Source organism: Cygnus olor, chromosome 5, assembly GCF_009769625.2.
Source record: "Cygnus olor isolate bCygOlo1 chromosome 5, bCygOlo1.pri.v2, whole genome shotgun sequence".
Classification (NCBI taxonomy): domain Eukaryota; kingdom Metazoa; phylum Chordata; class Aves; order Anseriformes; family Anatidae; genus Cygnus; species Cygnus olor.
In genome coordinates, this window is record NC_049173.1 from 39,493,814 (window position 1) to 39,521,073 (window position 27,260).

At 37.5% G+C, this 27,260-nt stretch overlaps 1 protein-coding gene and 1 long non-coding RNA gene across 9 annotated transcripts; one reads left to right on the top strand and one right to left on the bottom strand.

Annotated features, from left to right (window-relative positions):
• Nucleotides 1-2,959: 2,959 nt before the first annotated feature.
• LOC121071326 lies at nucleotides 2,960-7,818 on the bottom strand. The gene is made up of 3 exons (XR_005820530.1): nucleotides 7,542-7,818; nucleotides 6,418-6,525; nucleotides 2,960-3,256 (listed from the first exon to the last, which is right to left on the bottom strand). It is a non-coding gene; the product is annotated as an uncharacterized LOC121071326 (long non-coding RNA).
• Nucleotides 7,819-8,024: 206 nt separating this feature from the next.
• KATNBL1 (katanin regulatory subunit B1 like 1) lies at nucleotides 8,025-23,431 on the top strand. 8 transcript variants are annotated; one of them, XM_040558800.1, is made up of 11 exons: nucleotides 8,027-8,174; nucleotides 9,724-9,896; nucleotides 15,337-15,464; nucleotides 17,035-17,075; nucleotides 17,427-17,706; nucleotides 19,235-19,353; nucleotides 19,532-19,582; nucleotides 19,663-19,752; nucleotides 20,271-20,360; nucleotides 20,814-20,907; nucleotides 22,499-23,431. In XM_040558800.1, exons 3-11 carry the CDS (start codon nucleotides 15,351-15,353, stop codon nucleotides 22,529-22,531), a joined length of 912 nt encoding a protein of 303 aa, XP_040414734.1. In that variant the 5' UTR covers nucleotides 8,027-8,174; nucleotides 9,724-9,896; nucleotides 15,337-15,350; the 3' UTR covers nucleotides 22,532-23,431. The 8 variants fall into 8 exon arrangements, with proteins under 8 accessions (XP_040414740.1, XP_040414734.1, XP_040414733.1 ...); XM_040558805.1 differs by lacking the exon at nucleotides 8,027-8,174 and adding an exon at nucleotides 8,440-8,733; XM_040558804.1 differs by lacking the exon at nucleotides 8,027-8,174 and adding an exon at nucleotides 8,440-8,728.
• The last annotated feature ends 3,829 nt before the right edge of the window (nucleotides 23,432-27,260 follow it).

Genomic DNA, 27,260 nt, shown 5'->3' on the forward strand with positions numbered 1-27,260 from the left:
AAGAGCAGCAAAAGTACTCTCCCAAGAAATCTTATTGAGAAAATTGTTCCAGACATTCTGTTGTTTCCAGCTCAGCTTAGCATGCCTGCCTTTTAAGGAGAACTCACATTTTCTTAGGAAAAAACTCCCTGCAACACATGTTGGAAAAGGTAATGAGACATAAATCTGTGTCAGGTACAGATGTGGAAGACTCTGGTGCCTAAAAGTCATCCCAGCTTATTTTTCTAAATGCTTCCACGGTTCATTAAGGCAGTTTAAATTCATGCATGCACATTAGAGGAAAATTATTCACGTTTGGTAATATGCAATGTATAAACTGTCCATAAAAGGCACAGCGTTGAGGAACATAAGCTGTGGTTAAAACATTTGTTAGAGAATTTTGCTCACAGGTCATAAACACAGTAAAAAGCACACTCTCCTTCTGTTTGAGTTTATAGGATTTGAGCTACCTATGTATGTCTCTGTATAACCGTGTGTATGTACCCTCCGTGGCAGCTTCTGAACAGCTGCACACAGAATACAGATGGAGATCTCACTACTTTTCTGTTTATCATTACTCCTAAAAGAAATATATCTTTCTTACTACGCAAGATAAGCAAAACAGTTTAGAGTGCTTCCTTAGCATAGATGCTTAATGTTGAACATCAGATTTTTTTTTCCCCAGTTAAAATCACCAGATTTAAACAGTATTTTCAACTACATATAAAATATAGACACACATACATGCTTCCTCTGATCCTTCAGGCCAATATATTTCTCTTTCTCACATTACACGTATTTGTTTTCCTATACTTTCACATATTAAATTTGGTGTCCCTCTTCTTGATATCTCTATGATATCTTCCCAGATTTGTTCTCTCTCTGCTCCATATTCCTTTCCCCTTTGCATTTTTATACTTTATTATCAGTCCCTTAAATCATTAATATTTGCTTTCAACATTATCGAAAACTAATTTTCTTTCAATACCATGTCATTAAAATTTGTAATCTTTTTGTAAAATTCCTGCCTTATCTATATTTCCTTTTTTGCCTTAATAGCCTTATATAATTCTTTTTCATCATTTTTAAAAATACCTCTCCTGTTAAAAAAAAAGACAAGATTTCAGTCAGTTTCTGGCCTCTCCATTACTCTCTTTCAAAAAAATAAAATAAAGTAAAATAAAATAAAATAAAATAAAATAATAAAATAAAAACTACTTCCTTACAAATACACTTTGCATGAAAAATAGTAGGTACCATTAACCAGTGTCCCCACCCTACTATTCATAATTTCTTAAGGGAAATTAATACAATATGTTTATGAAGTGTTCAGAAAAATATTCAGGCAAACCAACATGGTGTCATAAAGTGCTGTCATTCTTAGATGTAAAAATTAAACTAGTTTTATGACTTATATAGTATCCAAAAAAAATAATGTTGGAGGGACATAAAGAACTTGGGAATACTTATTTGAAATCAAAATCTAGGCTTTGGACTTCTATTATTTGGTATTACAACAAGGTCAACAGTAAGTTCTAACTAAAAGGAGGAATTGTTCTAATAGCAGAAAGCAGCCTCTACAATTTTTATAATGCTCCTAGTAAGACTGTGACACTGAGCTCTGCTATAGATGAGAAATATGTGGCATGAAATTTTCCATGAGTATCCTAAGAAAGAAAATGCAGCAGTAAACATCATTAGTCAAGTGAGACCTACACGTCATAAGGAATAGGCAAGAGTCCAGGAAGGCCACAAGGTTAAAATGCTTTGTTTGAGTAATTATAGGATTTGAAGGATTAGACTGAACTGAAAGATTTAAGGACATGGAAGGATTAAAGGGAGAAATAAATAAATTCAGTTGAAGAGAAGGAAGTTAGAAAATGCAGCACAAAAATTGCATTAAATTCAGTAAAGTTTTTGAAGCAACTGAAGAATTGTTAAATAAAATAGTTGTATTTAGAGGCAACACTTTCACTGCGTTTGTTTGCTATTCAGTAACTGAATCTGCAGAGACAAAATATTAAAAATAATAATTATAATCAGTATGTTACACATTAGAGACCTAACAAAACAAGCACATATTTCAGGTGAAATGTCTTGGCCAACTTTTTTGTATCCCAGAATGGAAAGTCATTATATACTCTGTAGATACCATAAAAGTGAAATGCCAGGACAGAAAATGTAGGTGAAATCACACCCAGTATAGCCTGTTACTAAAATCTGAAGATGCTCGCTGTGCACAAGGAAAATGAATTCCAGTCTCTACCTTATGAGTTACGTAAGGTAACTTATGACGAGTTACAACATTCTGTAAAGCTCATAAAGCTTGTTTCTTTTAAAAGACCACTGCCCTTGTAAACTATTAATAGTAAGAATTAACTCCCAAATTTGTTTCAAAGAAAATCTTCAGGCTCTGCATCTAGAATATTGTGGATGGGAAAAAATTCTGTGAGTATGATACTAGATGATCCATGTCTCATGAGGAAAGAAGTTACCAGAAGATAAAACAACCACAAGATAACCAGAGGTATGTAACACTAAAGTTTAATGAATAGAGTGTTGGGTTGGTTTTTGTTTGTTTGTTTCTGAAAGTCATTCACAGTTGCAAGAGAATATCAGCTTCAGCAAAGCTATGCAAAGAGTCTAAGGTTTGAAAAATAGATTCCAGCTTTTATTTAGAGTTACTTCAGTGTATCTTAATGAAACCGCTCTATTCTTCTCTGATAATCTTCAGAATCTGGACAGCATCTGGACATCTCAGCAAGGATGTCTGAGAGAAGTTCAAGAGAAGGGATGAAATGCTAAGGGGGAGGAGGCAGAAGAAAGAGAAGACTCTCTTTTCCCCGTATACTTTTTTAATACTTTTCCCCGAGGAAAGTATTGCTGTGTGGACACAAACGTACACACAAATAGGATTCAAAACGCAACACTAAGACAAGAGAGAATAAGTGAACTAAATACTATTTTTCTAAATGCGTGTTTCTTGCTGCTCTATCTTTTCTGAAGACATGCGCTGGTATTTTTGTCAGTCTCAGCTAGAACAGCGTTACACCACACAACTGAAATGTGCTTCTCAGCGGGCTGACAGGTCACTGAAGCTTATGTGGTGGTCAGGTTTCAGATGCACCAATTCGCTTCTGTTTCAGCCCAGGCTGGGTGCTGGTGAGGCCACAGGGTGCTGGCGACCGGCTGGGAAGCAGGCAGGCACACAGCAGCATGCTGCAGAGGCGCATCTGCAGACTGAGTCTTCTGCTTCTTGGCTCTGCCAATACCTCACCTATGGAAGAAGGTGATGGCAAAATGGGGTTTGATTGGGCTGTCACTATCAGCACGGAATGTTTTTTGTTTTTTTCAACAGCAAATTTTTGAAGGAGCTGGCAGAATTTATTTATTTTTAGTCATTTCTAGGAACAACTCCAATCTTCCTTAGAGTAAATTTAGCTCATAAATTGTAACTTCTTATTCCTGGGCAGCTGAGTGAAAAGTACAACATAAAAACAAAACAATATATTTTCAAACAATTCTAGTCACTCACACACAACTAGGTTTATAATATTTTCAAGACGAAACTATTTTTTCTTTCATTTTTACTGGACATAGTATAAAACAGCATAGTTCTTGGGGGAAGATGAATGTACACTATATCATTATCTCATTGTATTATTGATTATGGGCCTGAAACTATGATAATTCAGAATCTGACTTCAAACAAAAACACAGTTAACAACCTGCAAAATCAGAACATTTATTCTTCACTTCCTTAAATCTCTTTATTAAGGCCTATCTGTTTCATTTCTCTCAAAATGATCACCTTGAGAACATATTTTTGCTTCAGGAAAATTAAATATGGACCTAAAGTAGTTACTACTGGTTTATGACTCCCATATTGAAATAAAAATTTATGCTTACATATAACAATTTTCAAGATAACCTTTTCTGAATATTGCAGTAGAGCTTTTTTCCTCCTTTTTAAAGTGGCTATTTAACTCAGGCATTTCATTCAGATAGCAATTTGCTTCAGAAAATAAAAGAAATTCAGACACTATCCCAAGTCATAGATTCTGTAGTTACATCTGATTTTATTTCTAAAATAGGAAATAGATGCAGTATTCAGAAGTGCTACGTTACAAGGAATTCCAGCTTGGCAAAGTGATCTGTAATTTATTATTCATTAAGCCAGTCTGAGCTAACCCGTCTTGGATAACATCAGGCAAAAACTTTATACATTTGAACAGAACATCTCTTTTAGCTGAATTGTGTCCTGTTCAAGTATTGCCATCACATGCCTACCAGAAATATTATTGATGATGATTGCATTTTGAAGAATTGTAGGATTCTGGGAGATGTTGATATCCACCTTTCCACATCACAGAAAACTCAAGTATTTTTTCTCATAAGATACTGTGATTTCGAGACATGAATTAGCAGCTGCTTGCTTCCAAAACAAACAAACAAACAAAATAGATTTCTATCAACTGAATATTTCCAGTGAAAGAGCATCTCTTGACAGCCTGCATGGACAAACTTTTCCAGTGTTCCCTTCAGTGTGCTGAGGCCTGACCATTAGGTTTCTACTGGAATTTTTAGCCCTCGTGCTCACTTGGTGCTATTTACTGTGCAACCATTCGCACAGTATGGAGGCTTTTTGTGTGATTTCTATTCACCAGTAGCAGGGATGACAACTGATTTCTCACACATGGGTCACTGACCAGACACCAGATGGTGTTCCTTCTAATCTGGTCCAGAGCTGGCAATTCAGAGGTGAAAAGCTTTATCCCATTACCAATCACCTGAGCCATCCTGTCTCCAACCCAAAGACTACAGATGAAACAGTTAATTTTCTTGACATTACTACCACCCCCACAAATATCTACTACACATCACAGACAGAAAATCATATGACTGTTACAAAATTTAACCCCTATGTGGACTTGCAGAAGAACAGCTTCTTTTTCAGAAGAGGTGCTTAAAAACCAGGCTCAGTAACAAAAATATGATTCTGTTTGGCAACCTTGACTGAACAAACCAGTTGCTCTGCCCTTTAGAAGCTAAACGTAAGCAGATCACATGACAATCCTCAGGATTTTGAATAAAAATAATGGTTGTTGCAAATCTCTGAATATGCCATATAGAAAATGCATGACTAAATTCTTGTCTTTTTTCATTTTTTTTAAATGAAATTCACATTCCCTATAACAACAATTTTCTTTTGTACATGTTATTTTGCATGATATCATTCTTCTAAATAAAATCAGAATTTATATTGTACATTTTTAACATTTGGCATTTCATATCATTTTGTATATGTGTATGTTAATGAGTACATAACTGATTATATCCTTTTTTATTGAAATATAATGTGAACGAAAATGTAGAATCAAGTACCCAATGTCTTTGGTATTTCTCTACAGTAGCAATTTTATTAATCTGAAGTTAGTGTACTGTTATTAAATTTCAGCAAAAATTCCATTACATTGCTTGTAGCCCATAAGTACTGAAATAGTAAAGTAGTTCCTCAAGATTTAAAATGTCAAGCATAGTTATGTCCATAACTGTATAAAACTGTCAAAACATAGGTAACATAGTATTTTGACATCTGTTTTCTAAGAGTAGTGTTGCATTTATGAAGGAATTTTGTTACCCATGACAATATAGGTTTAGGACCTCTTGAGGTTTCCAACAGCACTGCTTTTAAATCGCTGATAAATGTGTAAAATTCAAAAAGAAATGAAAAGAAAAGAAACTAGATTCCCAAGTGTAGGTAAACATGAAAGTCTTGATCATTTTTTTTTCCCTTCCCATTCTCTGTATTCTCTCTCAGTGTTAAGATCTTATGACAGAGACCTCCTCTATGAATTTCCATAGCATCAATTCTGTGGTGGTGTTAATTACATTTATAAAACTTCTAGACACACACAAGAGATACACAACTGAAAGAAACAAAAACACAAGACCACTATGTATCAAATACTATGGAACAACAAATGTTTCAGAAGTACCTCCAGGTTCTACATGTGAAAATTACAATTTCATATTTAGGTTTTGATTTATTAACCGTTATCTTTGGATCCAACTATTGTTCTACAAAAAAGGAAACGTTTAGGACATAAGAGCACTTTTTTGTCTTCTCCCATTTCCTAAAATATAAAGGGAAACACTTACGCTATTTCTGCCACTGTCTAGCGTCAGCATCCAACTTAGTCCCTTTCAGCTGGTAATCTTTTAAAATCCACTTGGTATCTAGCTCCTGATAAACTCCAGAACAAAAGTCTGTTTTGCAAAGCCCAAGCATTTTTACACATGCATCGTCTGATAATTGTCACATTCTCTAAAACATCATATCATTTGTTTCCTTTGACAATGTTTTTCATCAGTATGGTACCAAGTTTCTTAACACAGCACAGAGTAAATCTTAAAAAAATAATAGTAAACACTTACTGATAATATGTGCCTGGATATTCACAGCTGAAGTGCTCAGATGAATAAGAGAAGCATGTATATTTTAAACAGTATACATCAGGATAGTTTGAACTGAAACTGTAACATCTGCAAAAATGAATATAAAGGTGACATTAGAATGATTAGGCAAATAGAAAGGCTATCCTGCAGTAGAAGACTAAGATAGTTTGGTTTATTTAAGCTAACATGAAATTGCTGGGAAGTCAATTTTTTTCTCTTATGCAAATAGATATGATAGGAAGTAAGAGTTCTTTAAACTATAGAATAATATGGCACTAGAAGAATAAACGGGACATGAATACATTTAGACTGAAGACTAGAACGGATTCCTGAGCTCCATCCAGGGCATTTGGGGTCAAAAGGAGAATATTGAAGGTGCAAGAATCAAGAAGCTTTTAATATCAGTATGGTGGGGAAATTTTCAAGAAAAAGCACTGCCTGAACTAAGGACTTGAATAAGGACTTGACTGAATAAGGACTTGATTATGCTTCTGCAACCCATTTTTAGTGTTATCAAATGCCTTCTTTAAATAGCAGTTTTGTGTCATAAGCTGGTATCTTACGGATTGCTTTGTTTTAAAGCCTGCTGATATCATAAACTGAAAAGCATATCGGAAAAAAGAGGTAATGTAGATTAAGTCCAGATAGTGTTGGAGTTGTTCAGACACTGAAGAAACACTTTAATTACCAAGTTACAATTCAAATTGTCATGTCCAGTTAACTTAATGAAGAAAGGATGTAATTTGTCAAAGCCTGCCTTTTCCTCCCCCAAAACGGAGAGTAAGGTACACTAGGTACAAAAAATTCAGCTAATTCAGAATTTATGTGCCTATATCAGGGTTGGATTCAGTAAAATCCCCAATTTTACAGGGATGTTGTGCGGTCAAGTGACAAAATACCACACTATGGGGCCAAATGTATGATGGAAAGGAATGAAGTGAGGGGAGATGTGGAACAAATCTCACCTTTCCCTCCATCTATCACTAACACTGTCCATCTTTCTCACCAGCTTTACTTCACAGGTAGGTCCTGAGATGTTCTACCAGATCAAAGAGAGGAGTGTAATAACACTTAAGCCTCGGGAGCAATGAAGTTATTCATACTCAGCTATAATCTGCAGTCAGCATGGATTTCTCTGCCAGCTGTAGCATCGCATGCCCATAACTGCCCTGTGTCACTAGTAGCCTGCAGTCACAGTAGGGAGAGAGCGCTGTGAGGTTCCTGGTTCCATATAAATACTCGAGGAACACTGCACACCAAAAAGCTTTCTCTACACTGAGCAGCACCCGACAGCAGCACCAGGTGCAGATGACGATGCCGGCTGACCCAGCCGCCTTTCCCAGCGGACTTTCGCCTTTGGAGCTTTTCGGTAGGTGCCCGGGGCTGGGCATGAGGCCAGCCAACCGTGGGGGGGCGCCAACCAGGAGGGGAAGAGGTTGGGGGCCACGAGGGACCGGAGCGCCCCGTGCCCTGCGGCGGCGGGCGCCCCCTGCCGGCGGGCGGTGCCGGTGCAGGTGCTGGTGCCGGTGCCGGTGCGGGTGCCGGAGCGGCCGGCAGAGGGCGCGGTGCGGCGGCGGCGCGGTGCCGTGCGGTGCGGTGCGGCGGGCGGGGCGCGGCCCAGCATGCAGCGCGGCGCCGTTTGAATGGCGCAGGCTCCGGGCGCTGCGCCCCGACCCTAGGCTGCCGCGGCTCCTCCTCCGGCGCGGCGCGGCTCGGGCCGATACCATGAGCGGCGGGTGAGTGCCGGGCGCCGCCCGGGGCCGGGGCCGCGGCGCGGAGAGGCTGGGGCCGGCTGCGGGCGGGCGGAGGTCCCTCGTGGCGGGGGCCCCTCCTCGGCCCGGAGTGGGAACGGGAACGGGGGCGGGGAGGGGCCGCGGCGAGGCCCTGCGGGGAGCGGGGCTGCCCCTGCTCGGCTCCGCCGCCGCGGGGTCCCCGGGGGCTCCGGGCTGCGGGCCCGGGTCGGCTCCGCGCTGTGCGGGAGGCCGGAGCCAGCCCGCGGTGGGAAGGAGAGGCAGGCGGAAGCGGCTGGGGTGCCGCCGGGAGCGGGGCGAGCTGGGCGTGAGGCCTGCCGGGGGAGCCGCGCCGCCTGGGCGTGACCTGCCTCCTTCCCGTGGGGAGAGGGGAAGGGAGAAATCCTCGCCTGCCTGGAGGTCCTGTGTTAATTGCTCTGTTAAAAGGACTTCAGCTCCTTTACTGCTGTGCTGGGATAGCTTGGCACGCTGTTGAGTACGGAGCTAACAAAGAAACTCTGGATAGTGAAACCTGCGAAGGAGACAGAGGCTGTGAAGTAGTTCCGTAATTTTGTGTGTTCGTTCTTGTAACACGCCGTGCTTGGGAGCAAGGCGAAGTCATTTCGCTTCAAAGCAGCTCTCTGCTCGGGATTGGAGTGCTGCCTTGCCCGCTCCCCTGCTTTTTTGCTCTTTCCGTTGTGTGGTTGCAGACAGGGAAGGACAAAAAGGTTGCTTAGCCTTGCTCCATGGAATGAAAGCATAACAGATGGCAGGTTGGTGGCTTTCTGGCCTCGCTGGCTTGAAAGAACAAACTATTCTAGTCTAAAGCTGTCACTTTATTATCACTGAATATAATTTTGGCTCAAATGTCTGTAATATTATTTCATTGCATTCAAGCCACCATTGGTTTCAAATCCTGAACTTCATAACTGAGAACATAATAATATTTTAAAGATACCTTAATGGCTTTATTTATATAATAGTATATTTGCTTACGTTTGTGTATGTAGTATTACAGGAGCGTATGGATGTACTGTATCCATAAACTGTCACCAGTCACTGCTCGCTAATAGCAGGATGTGTATTTCAGGGTAATGTAAAAAGTCATGCGCTCACCTGCTATGAAGTGCAGTCACAGGCCGCGTGGGGATGAGGGAGGTACCTGTGTCACTTTTAAGCTTGCAGGGGGAGGGCTTTTCCAATACATCTTTCTTTGAATTTGGAGTTCTTGTTACGGATTTTTGAAGCTCTGGGTTGAGCGGTGAGTAGGGGAAAAAAATTGCAGTGTTTAAATTTTGAGTAGTTTCTTAAATCTTATTCACAATATTAATGGGGGAGCTTCAATGTGATAGAATGTTATTTCCAATATAACAACTCTCAGATAGTGGTAGCAATAGAAATTTTCCAAGCTTCATTTCCTGGAGTGTTAATAAATGAAAATCAACAGGTAAAGAAAATCTCTTTGTTAGTGAAGGACTACTATTGAGCATTTTAGTACTTTTTAAAATCGTGTTACTTCATAGCAGTTTAACATGCTTGTAAATTTTACTTCCAGATGTAAACATTTTGTCCAAGAACTAAATAAGGTTCAGTTATCAGGCTGTGCAAGGAGCACTTAACCCATGCCTGGATTCATCCTCTGTAAACTTGACTGAACTCAGATGTGTGGTCACTTTCCGAGGTTCATTATGGCTGCTTGGGCCAGCAGGCCCCATACAAATTCGATGTGTAAGTAATTGGAAACTGAGCTCAAGCAGTTAACTTGCTACTTTTATAGTATTTGTCTTTACTGTAAATTTAATTTGTATTATTTTTGTCCAAATGAAACTGTAAACTTGAAAAAAGGACTAACAGGTATTGCTGGCTAAAATTTGTGTCCTGCTGGCTTATAAGGCGCTTCTTGTAGTGTTGCACAAAAACATGGTGTTAGTGTATTCCATCAAACCTTGAATTCCACTTTTTTTAAGATAATTTAGTAAGTAACATCTAGTGAACTGCTAGAGCATAAATGTAAAAAAGAAAATTTAAAGAAAAAAAAGCTATTCCATATTCGAAGGATGTGGAAACCATCTAAAATTGAAACAGATGGAGTCTGTAATGTTTGTCAGTCAGACTTAAAGGAAATCATGCCAAGGTAACTGAATCTCTTCTGCATCATAAGATTGTGCTAACTTATTTTTCTAGATGAATAACCCTTTTGGAAGTAAATCTGGAAAAACCATTCTTGGAGATTTCTCATAAGCTTTTTAAATCTGACAATGATGAGTAAAATTAATTGTCCTTTACTGGTTCCCTGATGTATGCCAGTTTCGAATGCCTTCAAAGCATGAAGTCCGCTCCTTGGGGAGTAACAATTAATTAACTTTTTCAGCTGCATTGAATAAAGATCAATGTTGTCATCCTTGAGAATGTGCACTTGGTATAATGTGGGGGTGGGGGAGAATCACAAGAACATCTGTGATGGCTTATATATATATATGGAATGCTACAGGAAAAAGAAGCAAGAATTTGGGCAAAGAGTAGAACAGAAGGAATGTTTCTTTTAAAGGGTATTGCAGATGACTTAAATATAACTATTTTACATTTACTTTGCTGTCATGCAAAGTACTTGAGTCTGTTCTTTAAGAAATTAATCTTATGTTAATACATATGAAGATTACATAACATGTGAAGAAAAGTTTGTCCCTTTCTGGGGGCCATGCCCAAAACATAGGACGATGGGAGGGAGTGGCAGCATTTGTTAATACTTGCCTTTGACAGTTACATGCATTAAAGCCATTTAGTGCTGTCTTTGAAAGCCATTCAGCGCTCTTTCTTTGCCCACCTCAGGTATAACTTTAAAGGTGTATTGCATCTGGGAGAGATCAGAGGTGGTTGGTTTTTTTTATAAAAAAAAAAAAAATAATAATAGCATTAGAGTTATCAGGAAAACTTTGTCAAGGTAGTATCTGTGACTGGGTATGAATAAGCTGATTTACCAGGATATATGGCTGCTGTTACTTCAGTCTTTCTGTTTCCTGAAAATTGAGGAGAGTGAAAGAGAGATAAGGAAGGGTGACTTCTCTAAGCAGATGTCAACCGATGTAAGGGAGAGAATTGGAGTTTATTAAACTTGTGCATCTCTTGTTCAGATTTGCAGTCTGTCACAATTTACGGCAAGGTTTAAGGTTGCCTGATAAAGGGCTAAGGCTGAGCTCAGAAGACTTTCGCTCTATCCTTAGTTTATTTTTAAAATTATATAGAGCAAAGGAGTCTCATTGGCTGTAATGAGATGATAAAGGACTGTTTGGAACAAATTCTGCTAGATGTTTTCATCATAAGGGAATCATCAAATTTGTGACATTAAAGTATGAGCTGTTTGATCCAGTATAAAATAATAGCTAGTGACAGTTTAAAAACCCTCCACATATATCTCATAGCAGTGGGTGGTAGTGTCTAACTATTCCTAGAGAATATCTGTTATCAGATAAGAAATTCAGGTTCTGCAGAGGCCTGTAAAGTACCTTTCATTCTCTAGCATATATGTTTTTAATTGCTGAACAATGAGCATTTTGTCGTGTGTTGCTAAACCTTTGGAAGCAGGCTTCTTGACATGGACTAAGTTCATTATAGCAGTATTAGGTTTGGACATACCAGATTCTTCTATTTGTTTCCTGCTCTTGGCTACGTAGATTGTTTATGCATTTAATCATTTTCAGTGTATTTTTTTGACTTTGCAGTCTGTCCTCTAAACGTTTAGGTTCACAACATCCTGTGGCAAGTTCAGTTTTATTATATGCACAAAGAACCACCTTCTTCTGTTTGTTTTGAATCTAAGTGTCTTTGGCTAGTGTCATTTACCCCTTTAATTCCTATATTGGGCGAGATGGTGAACTATCTCTGCGCTACTTTTCCAAGCTATTCATTGTATAGGCCTTTATTTCCCCTCTTTGCTATAAGTAACCTCCTTTCCAGACTGAAAAGTCTAGGTCTATTCAATTTCTCATTGTATGGAAGGTATTCCATATTGTTTTTTACTCACATTTGAGTCCTTTTTTATTTTCATCATAAGTTATTTGAGATGAGGTGTTTTGTTTCTTTTTGTTTTGAGGGGAAGGAGACTAAATCTGCACTCCATATTTGAAATACAGGCACAAATTAGTTCTACACGCTGTCACAACAGTGCTGTGTCTGTTTTTCTAACTATTTATTGATCCATATGGAGTACTGAGCAATCCAAACGATCTAAAGTAAATTGTCATATTATGATATTATTGTGGGTGGTTATTATTAGCTTGGAGCTTGTAATTCTGTGTATGAGCCCAGAATTTCCTCATGCCTGTAGACATGCGTGCTTTCCTCTACATTCATCTATAATCATTGCTTCTGGTTATTGTTCATCACAGTCCTTTAATTCTTTAGTTAGTCCTCATCTTTAGTGTCTGGTGTAACTTTAATTAAGACTGACCATATCATCCCCTTTGTGATGCAATTTATGAATATGTCAAACAGCATTAAACAGCACAGTTCTCTTTCTACAGGATTCTGGTGATGATCTTCACTATAGGAACTGCTTAGCTAAGAAACAGCAATAAGTGGTCTATTTCTCCATGCAAAAACTTTCCCTCATATCACTTGGTTGCTTAGCTTCCTTGAAGGACTTAAGTGAGTAAGTAACTTCTGGAAGCTTTTCAGAAACTCGGGTACAATCTATCATTTAGATCTCCTTTAACCATATTGTACTACTTCACAATCTTGGAGAATTCCATTAATTTTTCAAGGCAAGTCATGCCTTCGGCAGCCAGGTTGACTTTCCCAATATATTATTTGTATCTACTAATTCTATTCTTAATTGCATTGTTTGCCAATTTGCACAACAGGGATGTCAGTCTGGATCTTCCTTGGGGCCATCATTAAATACTGACTGTATTTTCCACGTGTGATTTCTGTAGGTGTGCTGGCAGCTCTAAGAGGTTCTGTACCTTGGTTAATAACATGGCAATTTCTTACTGAGTTCTTAAAACTTTTGGATGAATACCACCCAGTTTGAGTTGGGGTGGGGGGAGATGATAGTGTTTATTTTGCTTATGCTTACTGCTGTTTCTGCATCTTTAGAGACCCTCACAAAAAAATGTTAAACTATGGAAACCTCTCCTAAATGGTAGGAAACTGAGCGCAAATGTAAGGGATTTGCTTCATTTCACCAGGTTCTCCTTTATATTAGATCATCTGTTGGCCTTTCGGAGTCTCTGTTCATGGCCTCTGACGAAAGAACTGATAGTTTTGTCTTTTCCTGTTTCAACTGGGAGGCTAGAGGGCATTATGTTCTCACATCAAATTTGTCAGTGTGTAATCCTCTTTACTTTCCTCTTTTGGGCACATTCATACGTAGGAAAATTTTTTCTTTCCAGTTCAGGTATTTTGACTCTCAAAAACTTAAGGAAATGACACAAATATTGAATCCTGATATAATGGTTTCTTGTGTTTTTTTCAAAATTTCTTGCTAGATGTTTCTTCCCTTACATTATTTGTCACTCTTAATTGAAATACGTTCCCATTTAACAGTGCTGTTTTATACATTAGGAATCAGATTCTTGCTCGCTGCTTTGCATGAAAGATGAGGGTAGTTTGACTTCTTACTTGCCTGTTTAATAAATCATCTGGATGTCCTGCACAAAGGGCTGTAAGCTGTCATTGTGTCACAGGGACAGTAACAAAAACGGTTCTCTGGGAACCAAGGTTATGGAACTTTTAGCATCTGACAGGTCAATTCTGTGGGATTTAGCTCTGGTTGTTGCAGGTTGTCCTGCAACAAAAAAGAGTCAAGTTAATGAACTAGACTTACCTAACCTGGTATCTGTAGAAGTATGGACAGACAACTGCTAAATGTCTTGCCTAAATAATGCTGGGGCTTGCCAAAGTTGTTAGTTTGAGGGCTATGTGTTCCTTTCTTATAGGGTAAGGATTTCTGTCAGTGTATCTTCTCTATTTTTTGAGAGAGATCAAATGAGATTCTTGGATATTGATCTTGTTCTAAAGAAAATGGTGTTAAAGAAAAACATTTTAATATTTTGCTAAGCTTACACAGTATCCTATCGTGTAACTTTGTGAAGATGTATACCACCTACTTTGTTTTGAACCTGCCACCTATTTGTTTTATTTGATGGCTTTTGGCTACTGCATTGAAAGATCTCTGACTAAGCAGCTGTTTGCCATATTTTTCAGTGTTCAGTGAAGTTCTTAATATGGGATAAATCTACTAAATTGGAGAGAAGGGGTAGGTCTGTTGGTATTAAGGGTGGGGGATAGAAATTGAGGCACTAATGTTGGGACCAGAGCTTTGCCATTTAAGGGTGGAAAAAATTAGAATAAGTGGATGCTCTTAAAAGTAAGGTAGGGTGTTTTGCTGAAACATTTTGGTAAGAATAGTGCTCCACAATGATGTAGTTTGTGAAGCCAATCTCAAGCAAAGGGTTTTCTGTATCACTTAGTTGTACATACTTGTTTTGGATTTTGTTGGTCTGTCTCAGTACTGTGCTTGGTTCTTATAGAAATGTTTGCATATTTCAAAACAAGTGCTTCGGTCACTTTCTTACTGGTTTATTGTGGTACAAAGACTTCTTTACTACAAGCAGTAGCCAGGTTATATGTTGACGAAAAGTTGGGGGGGGGAAATTGCCAACAAGTGAAGAGGAGATCTTTCTTTTTATTTTGTTTAGCCTTTGTTCGTCTGGTGAATCTTATCTTATTCCTGAAAAACAGATTTTTATTTAGCTGTCTTTCCTCACTTTGACCTACTATTTTTCTTCAGGTGGTAGATGAAACAGATTAGCAGGAAGGTGTCTCCTAAATAATTTGTCTTATTCTTTGCTTTAATTCTTGTCTGTGTGGAACCTCACAGTGCAGGTATACTGAGCTGGTCTGAAAACAACTGGTCTGTTTCTTGGGCATGGAGGAGAGGGGAGTCGTTTCCTTTTTCAGGAAAACTAAGTGAGAATTTTGAAGTGATTATCAGCATGTTAATAATTATAAAGGCCTCCAGCTAACATTTGCTAAACAGTAATGTCTTTGTTTATTTCTGTTATGGTATATCTTGTAAATAGTTGAACTGTTTTAACTGGTTTTGCTAGCTGCATTTGAAGAAAGTTTCACAAAATATGACTAAAGATGATCTTTCCCTTGAAAATAGGGATTTGAGAGATTATGGCCTCTGAAGCCCACAATGTTAGAAAACAGAAAGTATTGCATATTGAAGGTTGTCTCGTTGATCTCCCCAGAAAAAGAATTTCTTCTTCCACTAGAAAGATCATGAAGGAGGTAAGGTTTTTATCATGTCCTCTGTTGAAACTGAAGTAAATGTTCAAACAGAAGTTCATAGCTCTGAGCAGTCTAAAACTGGAAATGTAGTGCTCATGTTCCATGCTTGCATGTGCATCAGAACTTGAGCTTGAACAGCGATTATGTTATGAAAAATACACATTATAACACATGCAGTGATTGCACAGATATGTATCATTGTCCACATGAGGAGTAGGTTCTGATGTGGTTCTGCTCATGCCTTCTTTTCCACAATCTAGCCAATAACTGTTTCAGAGCAGGAATTTTATTATCAAAGAGTTTTCTGTTGGTAAAAGCTTACATGGCAAAAGTGGCAGATGGGGTAGGTGAAATAGCTGCATTGAAGTGGACCTGCCATTCTGTTATTATACGGCTCGATCTACCACATTGTCTAATAACACAGGTACTTTTACTGGATTTTTTGCAAGCCACAAACACTTTCTCATAACTTCTTACCTTTGTTACTTGCTGAAGAAATCTGCTAATGCAGGCTGATGGAGTACAGAGGAAGTAGTAGGGAGGTAAGTTTACCGTTAGATCACTTGAAACAGTGATAAAGATGCCAGTATCCTCTGTGTCTGTGGATGTATTGAGATGATGTATTGAAATTCACATGGTTTTTATCATTTATCAAAGAAGTCATTGTTTTGGCAGTGTTTTGCAGATGTGCACAACTTAAATGTCATCAGTAGTGTACATTTTCAAGTTTAAATGCTTGCAGTTTGTAATTGTAGTACCTGTTTATATGAAAATACTTCAACATCTTAATGTTTTTTTAATTAGTGCACGAATTGTTTTTTTAATTAGACCAGAATGTCACAATTCAACTCATTTTCAGTGTTTTTAAAGCTTCATTTAATGAAGATTACTGTAAGGAAAAAAATCTTTAGAAATTCATCTTTGAATTGTTGCTTAATTTTTGAAGGTTTCGTGAATCTCTATGGCACAACCTTGAATTAATTTTGTTATTCATTTAGGATATTACTGTCCTACACAGCCTAAGTGTTATCAAGGTGCTTATCTGTTTCATATGAATGAATTCAGGATAATCAAGATGGTGCTGTCTACATTGGTCATGATTTTTGTTGCGCTTTGGCGGAGGAGTATTCTTCAGCTGTTATCTTTTCTAGCATCTGCCAGCCTGTATTATTGGCATTATACATTTAAATGTGTATGAGAGAGACAGGGAATGCAGTTTTGACATCAAATTTCAGAAGGCTTTTTATATTAGACACAGTTTTTAGTTTGCTAGTAAGTAAAGAATCTGTCTCTGATGTCACAATCCTACCTCTTGCCAGAGATACCACGAGCCTGTCAGTGACTGTGATGTTCCAAGGACAGCTGTGGCAGAGCTAGTCTGTCTATATGTAACTGTGAAATACTTGACAATTACAGGAATGTTAATATAGCTGTGCTTCAGTTGCAGAATAGGAGGAGTGAGTGGGAGGGGATCTGTGATAAACCAGGACTTTATTTTTTTTACATGAACTGTGGAATTTTTTTTGTCTCTTTAGTAATAGTTTGTTCTTCCCTATTCTCTTTCTCACAGGGTAAGAAATCTCCAAAACAGCTGGCTTCATACACAAACAGGTAGGAGGGCCTTGCTGTATAAGAGTCTGAGTTTCAGGAGGGAGGGAGGAAGAACCAGTTTAAATTTATTGCAACACCCAGACAGACACAATGGAAGATCTTAATTTTACTCACAGTACTTGTTTTTTGTGTCTACTTCCATAACAATGAGTCCTTTCCATTTTAAAAAAAAGCAGGAAAACAATATTGGAGGTAGCTCTCATTTCTGATAACATAAATGTCGTGAAGGTATATATTGGAGGTAAAACAGTAACCTGCAGGTTTACTGTTAAATTCATAATGATATATTTTAACTTAGTGTTGAATTAAGTTTAGAGTGACCTTTACTAAAATACTGCTTTATTTTTGTAGAATAACAGTTGGAAAAACAGTGACCAGTCCCCTCTCTGTCTTCAAAGCAGTATATTGTAAAAGAAAAGTTCATTGTTATACTCCAAAGCCTTGTTATAAAAAGAAACAGTTCCCTAAATCAAGGGGCTGTGACATGGCAAATAAAGAAAATGAACTGGCTTGTGCAGGGAATCTGCCAGCAAAACTGCACGACAGTCGTACACACTTGTTGAATTCTAGTGACTCTGGCTCATCTCAAACAGAAGGCCCCTCATCCAAATATAGTGGATTTTTTTCAGAGGTAAGTTGAGTTTCTGGTAGTTTCTGTGTAGTTAGCTTTGGAAGTTTTTGACTAGATTAATTTTCTTAACATACAAATTAGCTCAGGGCTTGTGATTTACAGTCTTTATTAATCTGTTTACTGTGATTCAGTTGCCAACAGTAGTTGTTCTGCCACTTTGTCAGCCTGGGAATTTAGATCTGACAGCATAGTCTGGGTTAAAATTATACCAGCACCAAAGGAAAAATACTCTTTTGACCGGGTTACGTTTCATGGTTGGTATAATGCATTGCCACGTACATGTTTATGGAAGCATGAAAGTGTTGGTGTATTGATGGGAATAACCTAGTGAGGTAAGATGGGACCACTTCCAATAGCAGTATCAGCTTGGTGTACGTGAAAGTAATTTTAGTGATTGTATAAGAGTGTTCATGGTGAGATTACTTAAGGAAGCTCCATAAATGCTTTCAGAGTTTCTGAAACTGGCTAGAAGGTCAAATACTGAAGTGAAATAGATGTGTTTTGTGACAGGGCTGCCACCAGCACCCCCAAGTCCTCTGTGAGGCTGCTCTCAATCCACTCGTCACCCAGCCTGTGTTTACATTTGGGATTGCCCCAGTCTAGATGCAGGACTTTGCGTTTGGCCCTGTTGAACTTAATGAGGTTCGCACAGGCCCACCTCTTAAGCTTGTGAGGGTCCCTCTGGATGGCATCCCTTTCCTCCAGTGCGTAGACAGCACCATGCAGCTTGGTGTTATCGGCAGACTTGCTGAGGGTGCTCTCAATTTCACTGTCCATGTCACTGACAAAGATGTTAAATAGTGCTGGTCCCAGTACTGACCCCTGAGGAACACCACTTGTCATTGGTTTCCATCCAGACATTGAGCTGTTGACTGAAACACTTTGAATATGATCAGCCAGCCAGTCCTTAAGCACTGAGTGGTACACCTGTCAAATCCATGTCTCTCAACTTCAGAGACAAGGTTGTTGACAAATGAAGACAGAGGCAAGATTCCTTTGAGAAACATAAGAACCAGATCACTGGCCATAGATCACTGTTTAACTGGATTTGAGAGATGTGGGTGGCAGTGCAGTGTTCATTCCAATCCGAGATATAATTGAATAAAGTACTTAAACTTCAGTTTGAGAACAAGCGTTTTCAAAAGTGAACATTTGGTAATTACATTTATTGTTCCAAACCAAATTAATAAAGTTCTTGAAATTAATAGTCAGCTACGTAAATGCTTCTCAAAGTTGGTGAGAGCTATAGGTTTATACTTGTGAGTGCTCTTTGTAACTGTTAGATACCTCTATTTAGGTGTTTACAGACCTTATTCTTGCAGCTTTTGAGTAAAGTAGTCTTAATCTATGCTCCCTTCTAATGGAAACTTCCATTTTTAAGACCATTATTAAGTAGATTTCTAGAACCACACATACAGGTAGAAAAGTATATTTTCGTATACTACATTACCATATTAGAGCAGCTTATTGTGTCGTGACTGGCATTTAACTTGCAGTAAACTTTTGTGTTCTTAAAAACATTATACAGGTTTCTCAGGACCATGAAACTATGGCTCAAGTTCTTTTCAGCAGGAATCTGAGGCTGAATGTAGCTTTAACCTTTTGGAGAAGGAGAAGTATAAGTGAACTGGTAGCCTACCTAGTGAGGTAAATTGAGAATCTCTTACTTTATGTTCTTAAAGCAGTAGCAGTCACAAAGATGTTGCAGTTTTTTAGGGTTTCCTTAAATCTTGTAACTTAGCTATAATTACATATTAAATCATAATGGAAACATAGGTTGAACTATGTTCTACTAGTAACACGTATTTATCTTCGATGTTCCTAGGATACAGGATCTTGGAGTAGTAGTAGACTGCCTTCCCGTGCTTACGAACAGGTACAAACAAAAGTGGGGGATGAGAATCTACTGTATCCTCACTGAAGTTCTGGCACTTCTGAAACATCTTGTTTTTTAAGTTTACAGGAAGAAAAACCATATATTTCAATTGGCTGCTGTGTAGATCTTTTGCCTTTAGTGAAATCACTACTTAAAAGCAAATATGAGGAGTAAGTATCAGTTTCAGATACTTTTTTAATATTATTCCTTCCTCGACATTCGGTTCCCTTGTGTTCAAAGGTGTTTAGTTCCTGGACTTTTCTTCCCTCCCCCCAGCCCTGCCGCCTTTGGGAAGCACCTACCTAAAGAAGGTTGCTGGGAACCTTCATTTCTCCTTTAAAATATTCAGTGGTGCAAAAACTCTAATGCAAGGTTAAGGATAAGGGTGAACTAGCTTTGCCCTCACGTAGATTTATTCATCCTAAATAGTAAAGCAGAATGGCACCGAGGTTTTAGCATGTTCTATAATATAAAATCCTGAAAGCTTTCAGGCAAAACATCCAAAGCATCTCTGCTTCTTACGAGAGCTTCTGTTTACTACTTTGAAAATGAAAACATAGGCGGGTGTGTAAAATTGAGAATTCATCTAGATTTTTCTTCCAGAATAGAAAGTATGTTGCTTTCCTATTTGTATTAATGCATTATCTGACCTGCGAGTATTTAAATTGTGTAAAATATGTTCTTACAGATATGTGATAGTTGGTTTAAACTGGCTTCAGGCTGTCATTAAAAGATGGTGGTCAGAACTATCTTCACATACAGAGAGGGCAGATGATAGGTGAGTATAGTATTTGAAAATATTTAAATATTTCTCTAGCTTGTTCATCTTAATTTGTATTGAGGTGTATTCCTGCTAATCAAGTTTATCTACAGAAGATACTCATAAGTATCATCAAGTCAAAGCTTAAAAGCATGTAGAGTTAGTTCTTCAGTTCTCAAGCCACAGATGGTGTTTGGAAACTTACTTTAAGGGTTGTCCTGTTTTTTTGTTTATTATTTTTAACTGGAGTTCTAACAAATATGGAATAGTCATATCACGAGTCATAAATGCTATAGAAATAAAAAAAATGGATCCAACTTTGTGGCAATGTTAAGACTAAGTCTATATACAGTATTATATGTACAATCAAGTCTGCCAAATCGCATATTTTACAAATATAATTATAATACATAAAATATATATTTTATGCTATAGCATATATTTTACAAACTGTTATCTGTTATTTTTCAGAAATATTCACATTTTAAAAGAACTGTTAAGTGGATTATGGGAACAAGAGAATCATCTTACTCTGGTTCCAGGATATACTGGTAATATAGCTAAGGTAATCCAGTTCCAGTTGTGTTTAGTAATCGATATAGTTATATCATTTGCAGTATTCCTCTCTTTGGATGTTATTTACTTTAAACTATTGAAGGACAGAAATAGATTTACTGCTAGAATATTTTTCACTAATGTTCAAGTATATTGCCCAGTTTTTTTTGCAGAAATCCAGAGTGAATGCCGAATGATGATGATTGTGTGGTTTTAAAATGCTAACAGTGAATTTTTATCATTTTTTTCCTTTATAAAGAAACTATCTCCTTAATAAAATGGTTAATAGTAGCAAGATTTTAAAACAATGTAGAAAATAGTTCAGGTGAGTTGGTAGACTGTGGAAGGACAGATGTTTTCTCTAAAATCTGCTGTACCAATTGTGTAAGGGTGATGCAACATAGAGAATCTGAGCCCAGCAGTGTTGTTTGCATTTGCATGTCAGGTGACTGGGGCAAGTTTTTGCTGGCCTAGTGCTTAGAAAATGGTGACTTTGGGGAGAGCAGAGGAGTGGTTCCATCTGAAGTGAACCCCCCTCTGCCTTTCTTCATCTGACTGTGCTTAATGCTATGCTTTAATGCTATGCCTAAAGGTGTCTGATAAATGCATGACCTGCTGGTCATGGTACTCATCTCTATAAAGATGGTTTTCTGAGGCTGGGCACCAAAGGTTACACTGAGTGAGGAAACCTCCATCTGCCTGGCATGATTTAATAAAATGACCTAATAAAGGTAGGGAATGAGCCAGGACATAAACCAGCCACGTGGCTAGAGCTAGGATTAGAGTAAACTTGAAAAGAACATGGAGATTGCCTGCTTTGTTATATCTGCAGGAGCTTTGTGGGATCTACAGTTCTATGGGTATAGAATTTGTCACTTTGTTTTATCAAGCAAATAAGTTATTTCTTGTCCTGGGACTGCTGTGCCTCTGTGACCTGTAATTTTGACAGCTCTACAAGGGTAGTTGCAAACTCCTTGCAGAGTTGCAGATGTGATGCAGAAGAAAAGAGTTCTAACTCACAACTGGTAGAGCAATTGGAGGTTTTATTATAGATTGCCCTGTTTATCTGGTAGGTCAACATAGTTACAGCAAGTGCCAGTTTGTTTCTCTAAGATTCTGGTACCCTTTCTGTTCATTTGCTGCTCTTCAAGGTATACCAGGATAGATTGTGACCAAGGGCACCTACCTGAACAAGTAGGGAGCAAAAAGAATAGTACAAGAATGTTGGAGGGGGGTGGGGGGAAGATATAACCCTTAATAAACACAGTTTGTGTACATAACCTCACTAAATGATGATGGTTTTCTTTCCTGCCATTGGTGTGCATGCAGAGAGCAGAAGAAAAATCAAGTTGATGGCTTTGGAAACTAATTCCACTGTGGTTGTAGGCTTTTTAGCATAAAGGAGTGTTCTTAAAAGCATTAATTAAAAATAATCCTGAATATGTGGATAACCCGTTCTGAAATTTGGCCTAAACATAACTTTATTGTAACATAATTTTATTGTATTATGGTCCTGATTGATTGCCCTGCTTCAAACATACAGTTGATGTTACAGCCTTAAGCAATGTGACAAACACTTTCTCCTTTTTTTTTCTTTCTAGGATGTAAATGCTTATTTATTACAACTACACTGACATGATTGAGAAATGGTGTGCTTATGTGGTGAAACAATCCCCTAAAATATCCCTGAAATATGTACTATTTCTGAAAGCCTTTTGAGAAATACTGGCGGAAGAGAACTGAACTGTCAAGCTGTTTAATGAAACCACTAACAAAATCCTAACAATCTACTTCACATTGAAGTGGAAAAATGTCTAGTAGGAGCACCTTTCACTTCAGTGAGGTGAAAGTGCACTATGAAAACTGTATGCCTTTGCTGCATTTGGGATTTGTTCACTTACTAGGTATTCATTTAAATGCTACTGTTTTACTACAACGTCGCGTAAAAAGTTGAATTATACCATCATGAAGACAAGACAGCAGAACCAGTTAAAATGAACCAACAGGAGTAATCAGCATTAAGAGCTTTTAAGTGTTTCTTTCACAAGAACTCCAAAATGCACAACTATCTTCCATTTATGTTAAAGAAAACTTTGAAATATTGAATTTCTTCTGTTTTAATCAAAATTAAAGACTTTTGTTTGCACTATTGAGAAACTATACAGCAAAGATGCCTTAATTACTAGTGTTTCAAAAAGCCAATGTGTTAAGATGCAAATAGCTATTACATTCAGATTGTGTTGAAAAACTACTACAAAAATCAGGGTTTCACATTGTGTAGTTGTTTATGAAACATTGCACATTGACAAGAATTCATGTATGAAATATTATAAATACCTGAAGTTAAGCTTGGATAAACAGTTATTACAAATGTGAGCAGAATGGTGAATTTGTCTAACAAATGTTTTTATATTGTATGTGGATTTCTAACACAGTAATCTTGTTCTGTATCATTTAAACTACATGCAAATAAGTAAATATATTAAATGTATCTTTTTTTCTTTTCAAGTTCATAAAAATGATTTCTAGAACAATTTCTTCCACAGTACTTTTTATTGTAGATATATCTATTGTTAGTAAAATGTTTACAGCCAGATGAGGCCATGTTATTCAAGTTATACCCTTTATATACTACCTCCTTTAAGAAATTTACAAAGCTTTGCAAAATTTGACAATAACCAGATTTACTCATGATAAATTCATACTACTTTAAACTGAAAATAGCAAACATTGAAAATAACAACTACAAACTGTTCCTCTCCTATTGCCATCCTGTGCTATTTTAATTTAAAAGCTATAGATGAATAGCTCTGAGGGAGTTTTGTTTTTAGGCTTGCTACTGCTTTTTTTGTGATTAGGAAGATGCTTTTCTAATTAAACCATATGAAGTGCCAGCTGTTCACTTAATAATGCACATGCATCACTAGATTACTTTCTATGGGGAAACAAAGTGCTTAGGGTTATTTTCATGCCTAACATCAAGCATATGTGCTTTTATTGAAGTGCTAGGCAGGAGAAAGACTTTTGATAGCCTCAAGTGGTTTTTACTTTACAGGTGAAACTAACGAGTTTTGAACTTAAGTACTGGTCAACAGCTTTAGGCCTACTGTTGCTTCATTTTATAGTTTGTACTTAATTTACATGTCATTATTGCTAACTTCTGAAGGCCTATTAGAACTCTCTCATAAGAACTTGATACTTTTTGGTTATTTAAACCACCAAAGGTTTTGCGCTTTCCAGGGCAGTCAGCTACAGGGGAGAATGTTTGGGACATCCCAAAACTGATAATTTAGTGGGACATTCTCTTGAGATACACATATGCATAATTCTAGCAAAGAGTTATGCTTACTTAGAGGTATTTCACACTCCAAAGAGTTTGAGAAAGGACCTAATGCTTTTCAAATTATTTTTTCTGTCAAGTAAAAAAATAAATAAAGGAACTACAATATGATAATGGATAGTGGAACACTTAAAATAAAGGTAACAAAGGCTGACTTCAGAATTTGGGATGTAATGGCTGAAGCTCTTAGATTATTCCTCAAGAAACATACCGTAAAGGTGGTGGAAACTTGGATTTTAATGTCTCTTGGTTTTTATAGACAAGATGAAGAAATTCATGGCCGTGTCTTCCAGATAATACAAGAAGTAATTGCTGTAATAAAATGAAATATTCTACTATTCAAAAACTCTTGCTGAACTATAAATATGAACATATGGGGAAATACTGAATTCTGCATACAGCCATGGTTTCCACCATTTATAACTGTGGATGGTGCTTTTGTTCTAATGGCAAGGTAAGATTGTCTTGAGAATCATTATTGATATTTATATAATAAAAATGCATTATTTTAAACTGTCAAAAGTTGTATTTTGACAGCATCAATAATACAGTGTTAAACATTAAGTTGTTAGTATTTGTGCCTTATTTAAAATTATTTTTTTTTTACTGTTTTCAGGCAGCTGCTAGACTGTAAGAACAGGATTCATTGACGTTGATATCAACAGAACTCTGGCTACTGTCCATTACCGAGTGATTTTTGTCATGTTTTTAAATAACTCTTTTAGCTATTCGGGTTGAAATTCAGGTTCAGCTTGTATGCTGTTTAGTTCTGAACTAGCTATAAATCAATTTTGCTGTAATAGAATGTATATGTATAATGTCTGCTCAAAGGTGATGTGAGTAAAAAAAAAAAAAAAAAAAAAACTATTGTAGTTCTGTGAAATCCATGTAGTTATCTCAGCGAATCCAAGAATGATTTTAGGTTTATGAACACTCATGTGCCTACATGCTAACCTTTATTATTGTCTGCAGTAATACTTTGTGAAACTGCTTTTCCTGGGATGTGTGAAAGAACCAGGCAGAATTAATCCTTTATCCTGTTTGTTCTTGTGGTACAGAGCACAAGAGTACTTGAGGATGAAAGATGCCACTGCAAAGCTGTTCTTCATGTTATACTACTTGATATGAAATTAATGTCCTTGAAAAACAGCATGATGGTCCTAGAATGTATTTTGCTTTGGTATTCTCTAGAGGCTGTTCTGAAAGAGTTTTTACTTGGAGAGTGATTTAGGACTTATTCTTAGAGTGCCTTTAATTTAAAAAATAATATATATATATATATATGCACACATACACAAACACACTGTAAATGTAACCATCAATGCTGATAGCTTGCTGAAGAGTGGATGCTGAAAAAGCTACCCCATTAATTAGCTGAGTATAGAGAAGCTAGCATGACTTAATGATTATGTATAACTCCATTTTGAAGGAGTTACACCTGTTTCTTAGTTAAGAGGTTTCTTAGTTAAGAGTATTCTGGAGCAGAACACTTATATCACAGACAGGTACTGTGTGTAGCTCCAGGCTATTTCATAGTGCTGACAAATCATTATTGGTATTAAAAAAAAAAAAAAAGCTCCAGGAGCTTATCTTCTCAAGTGAGACCTAACTGAAATGATCTTTCCTTTTATGTAAGTTTATGTAGGCTGCCTCATTATCAGAGACTGCTGTTTCAACACTTGGGGAGCAGGAGGGATGGGAGAATAGGAAAGGCCAAAAAAAAAAAAAAACCTCATGCCATAAATTGTGACATCAGTCCATTGCTTTATGTCATATGTATCCTAGAGCACCCTGTAATTTGTTTTTCTGAAGTGGGCCAATTTTGGAGTTAAATGTCTGTGTATTACATTGAAAAGTGGTAATTTTGAAGACAGATGCTAGAATGGTGGGGTTTTGAGGTTTTGGGTTTTTTTCCTCTTGAAGGGACAGACATTTTTGTATGTAGTAAACCTTGCACAAGATAAAGTTTCATTTTGAAATTCACAAATAGCTTCTTTCCGCTATTCATCTTGACAGATCTTCGGGTATTACAGAAGACTGGATGCCTGGAGATTTGCAGTTGTATTTTGTCCCGTCTTCTGGTACAAAGGGAAGCAGTCGTGACTCTGCAATTTCCAAATACAAAGTGATGGAAGTCATGCTAGTGGTGTGGAGCTACCCCAACCTTTATACAATGCAAATTCTTTAGTTTATGAAAGCTGATGGTTTTTGTGTGAGGATCTTTATATTGAACTGCTGCATTAGAGGAGGAATGCTAGCTTTTGTTGGTAGTGGTCATATTCTACCTCTACACAACTTAGTCTTGTTCCCTGTTAAATGTTTTCTGCCTTGGAATGAGACTAAATGCAAGTACTTACACACACATGTATTCTTCAGCACTCGGTGTTATTTGTTTCTCTTTATAGTCTAAGCATGCTGTGAATATCTACTGTTGGGGGGAGGAGTTGGCACAGGTAAGACAATTAATTTAGAAACAATTGTGAAAGTTACTCTTACAACTTTTCACATGTTTTATTAATACCTGCCAACTGAAGTGGGCATTCATGGCTGCAAGGTTGATTTTGAACTTGGTTGGAAAAAAAAGTTATTTTCACTCAATTACTATAGCTAGAGTGCTTCCCCCCTACAACCACGAAGGACTAAGCTGGACTCATATCAACATGCAGTACAGGGGGCAGGAGGTGTTGCACTGTCCCGTAACTAAGTAGAATAGAAATGATTGCACGGATTTCAAGTACTGCAGATCTGGAATATCTTCGTTTCCATAGTGGTGATAGTTTTGTAATGTATCTCTTTATGTAGATTATAACAACGTGGTCAGTGGCTACAAAGCAAATTCTGCTACTTTCAAGTTGATTGTGGCACATACTTGTTTCTGTTTAACACAGATCACTGCTTCAGTTCAGGCACTGTTTACCTGGAGTGCTGTGGTATAGACAGACAGCTGACTATTGGACTCTCATTTGAACATCTGTATGTTGCTGATGGCCATGTTTACAGTTTCCAACAGGTTTTTGGTTTTG

What these genes read in the sequence shown, in the direction of transcription:
- KATNBL1 (XM_040558799.1), top strand. Translation starts at nt 15,351, where the DNA reads ATGGCCTCTGAAGCCCACAATGTTAGAAAACAGAAAGTATTGCATATT. An exon ending in CTAGAAAGATCATGAAGGAG is followed by an intron (nt 15,465 to 17,034) that starts GTAAGGTTTTTA and finishes TCTTTCTCACAG; the next exon opens with GGTAAGAAATCTCCAAAACA. An exon ending in CTTAAAAGCAAATATGAGGA is followed by an intron (nt 19,753 to 20,270) that starts GTAAGTATCAGT and finishes ATGTTCTTACAG; the next exon opens with ATATGTGATAGTTGGTTTAA.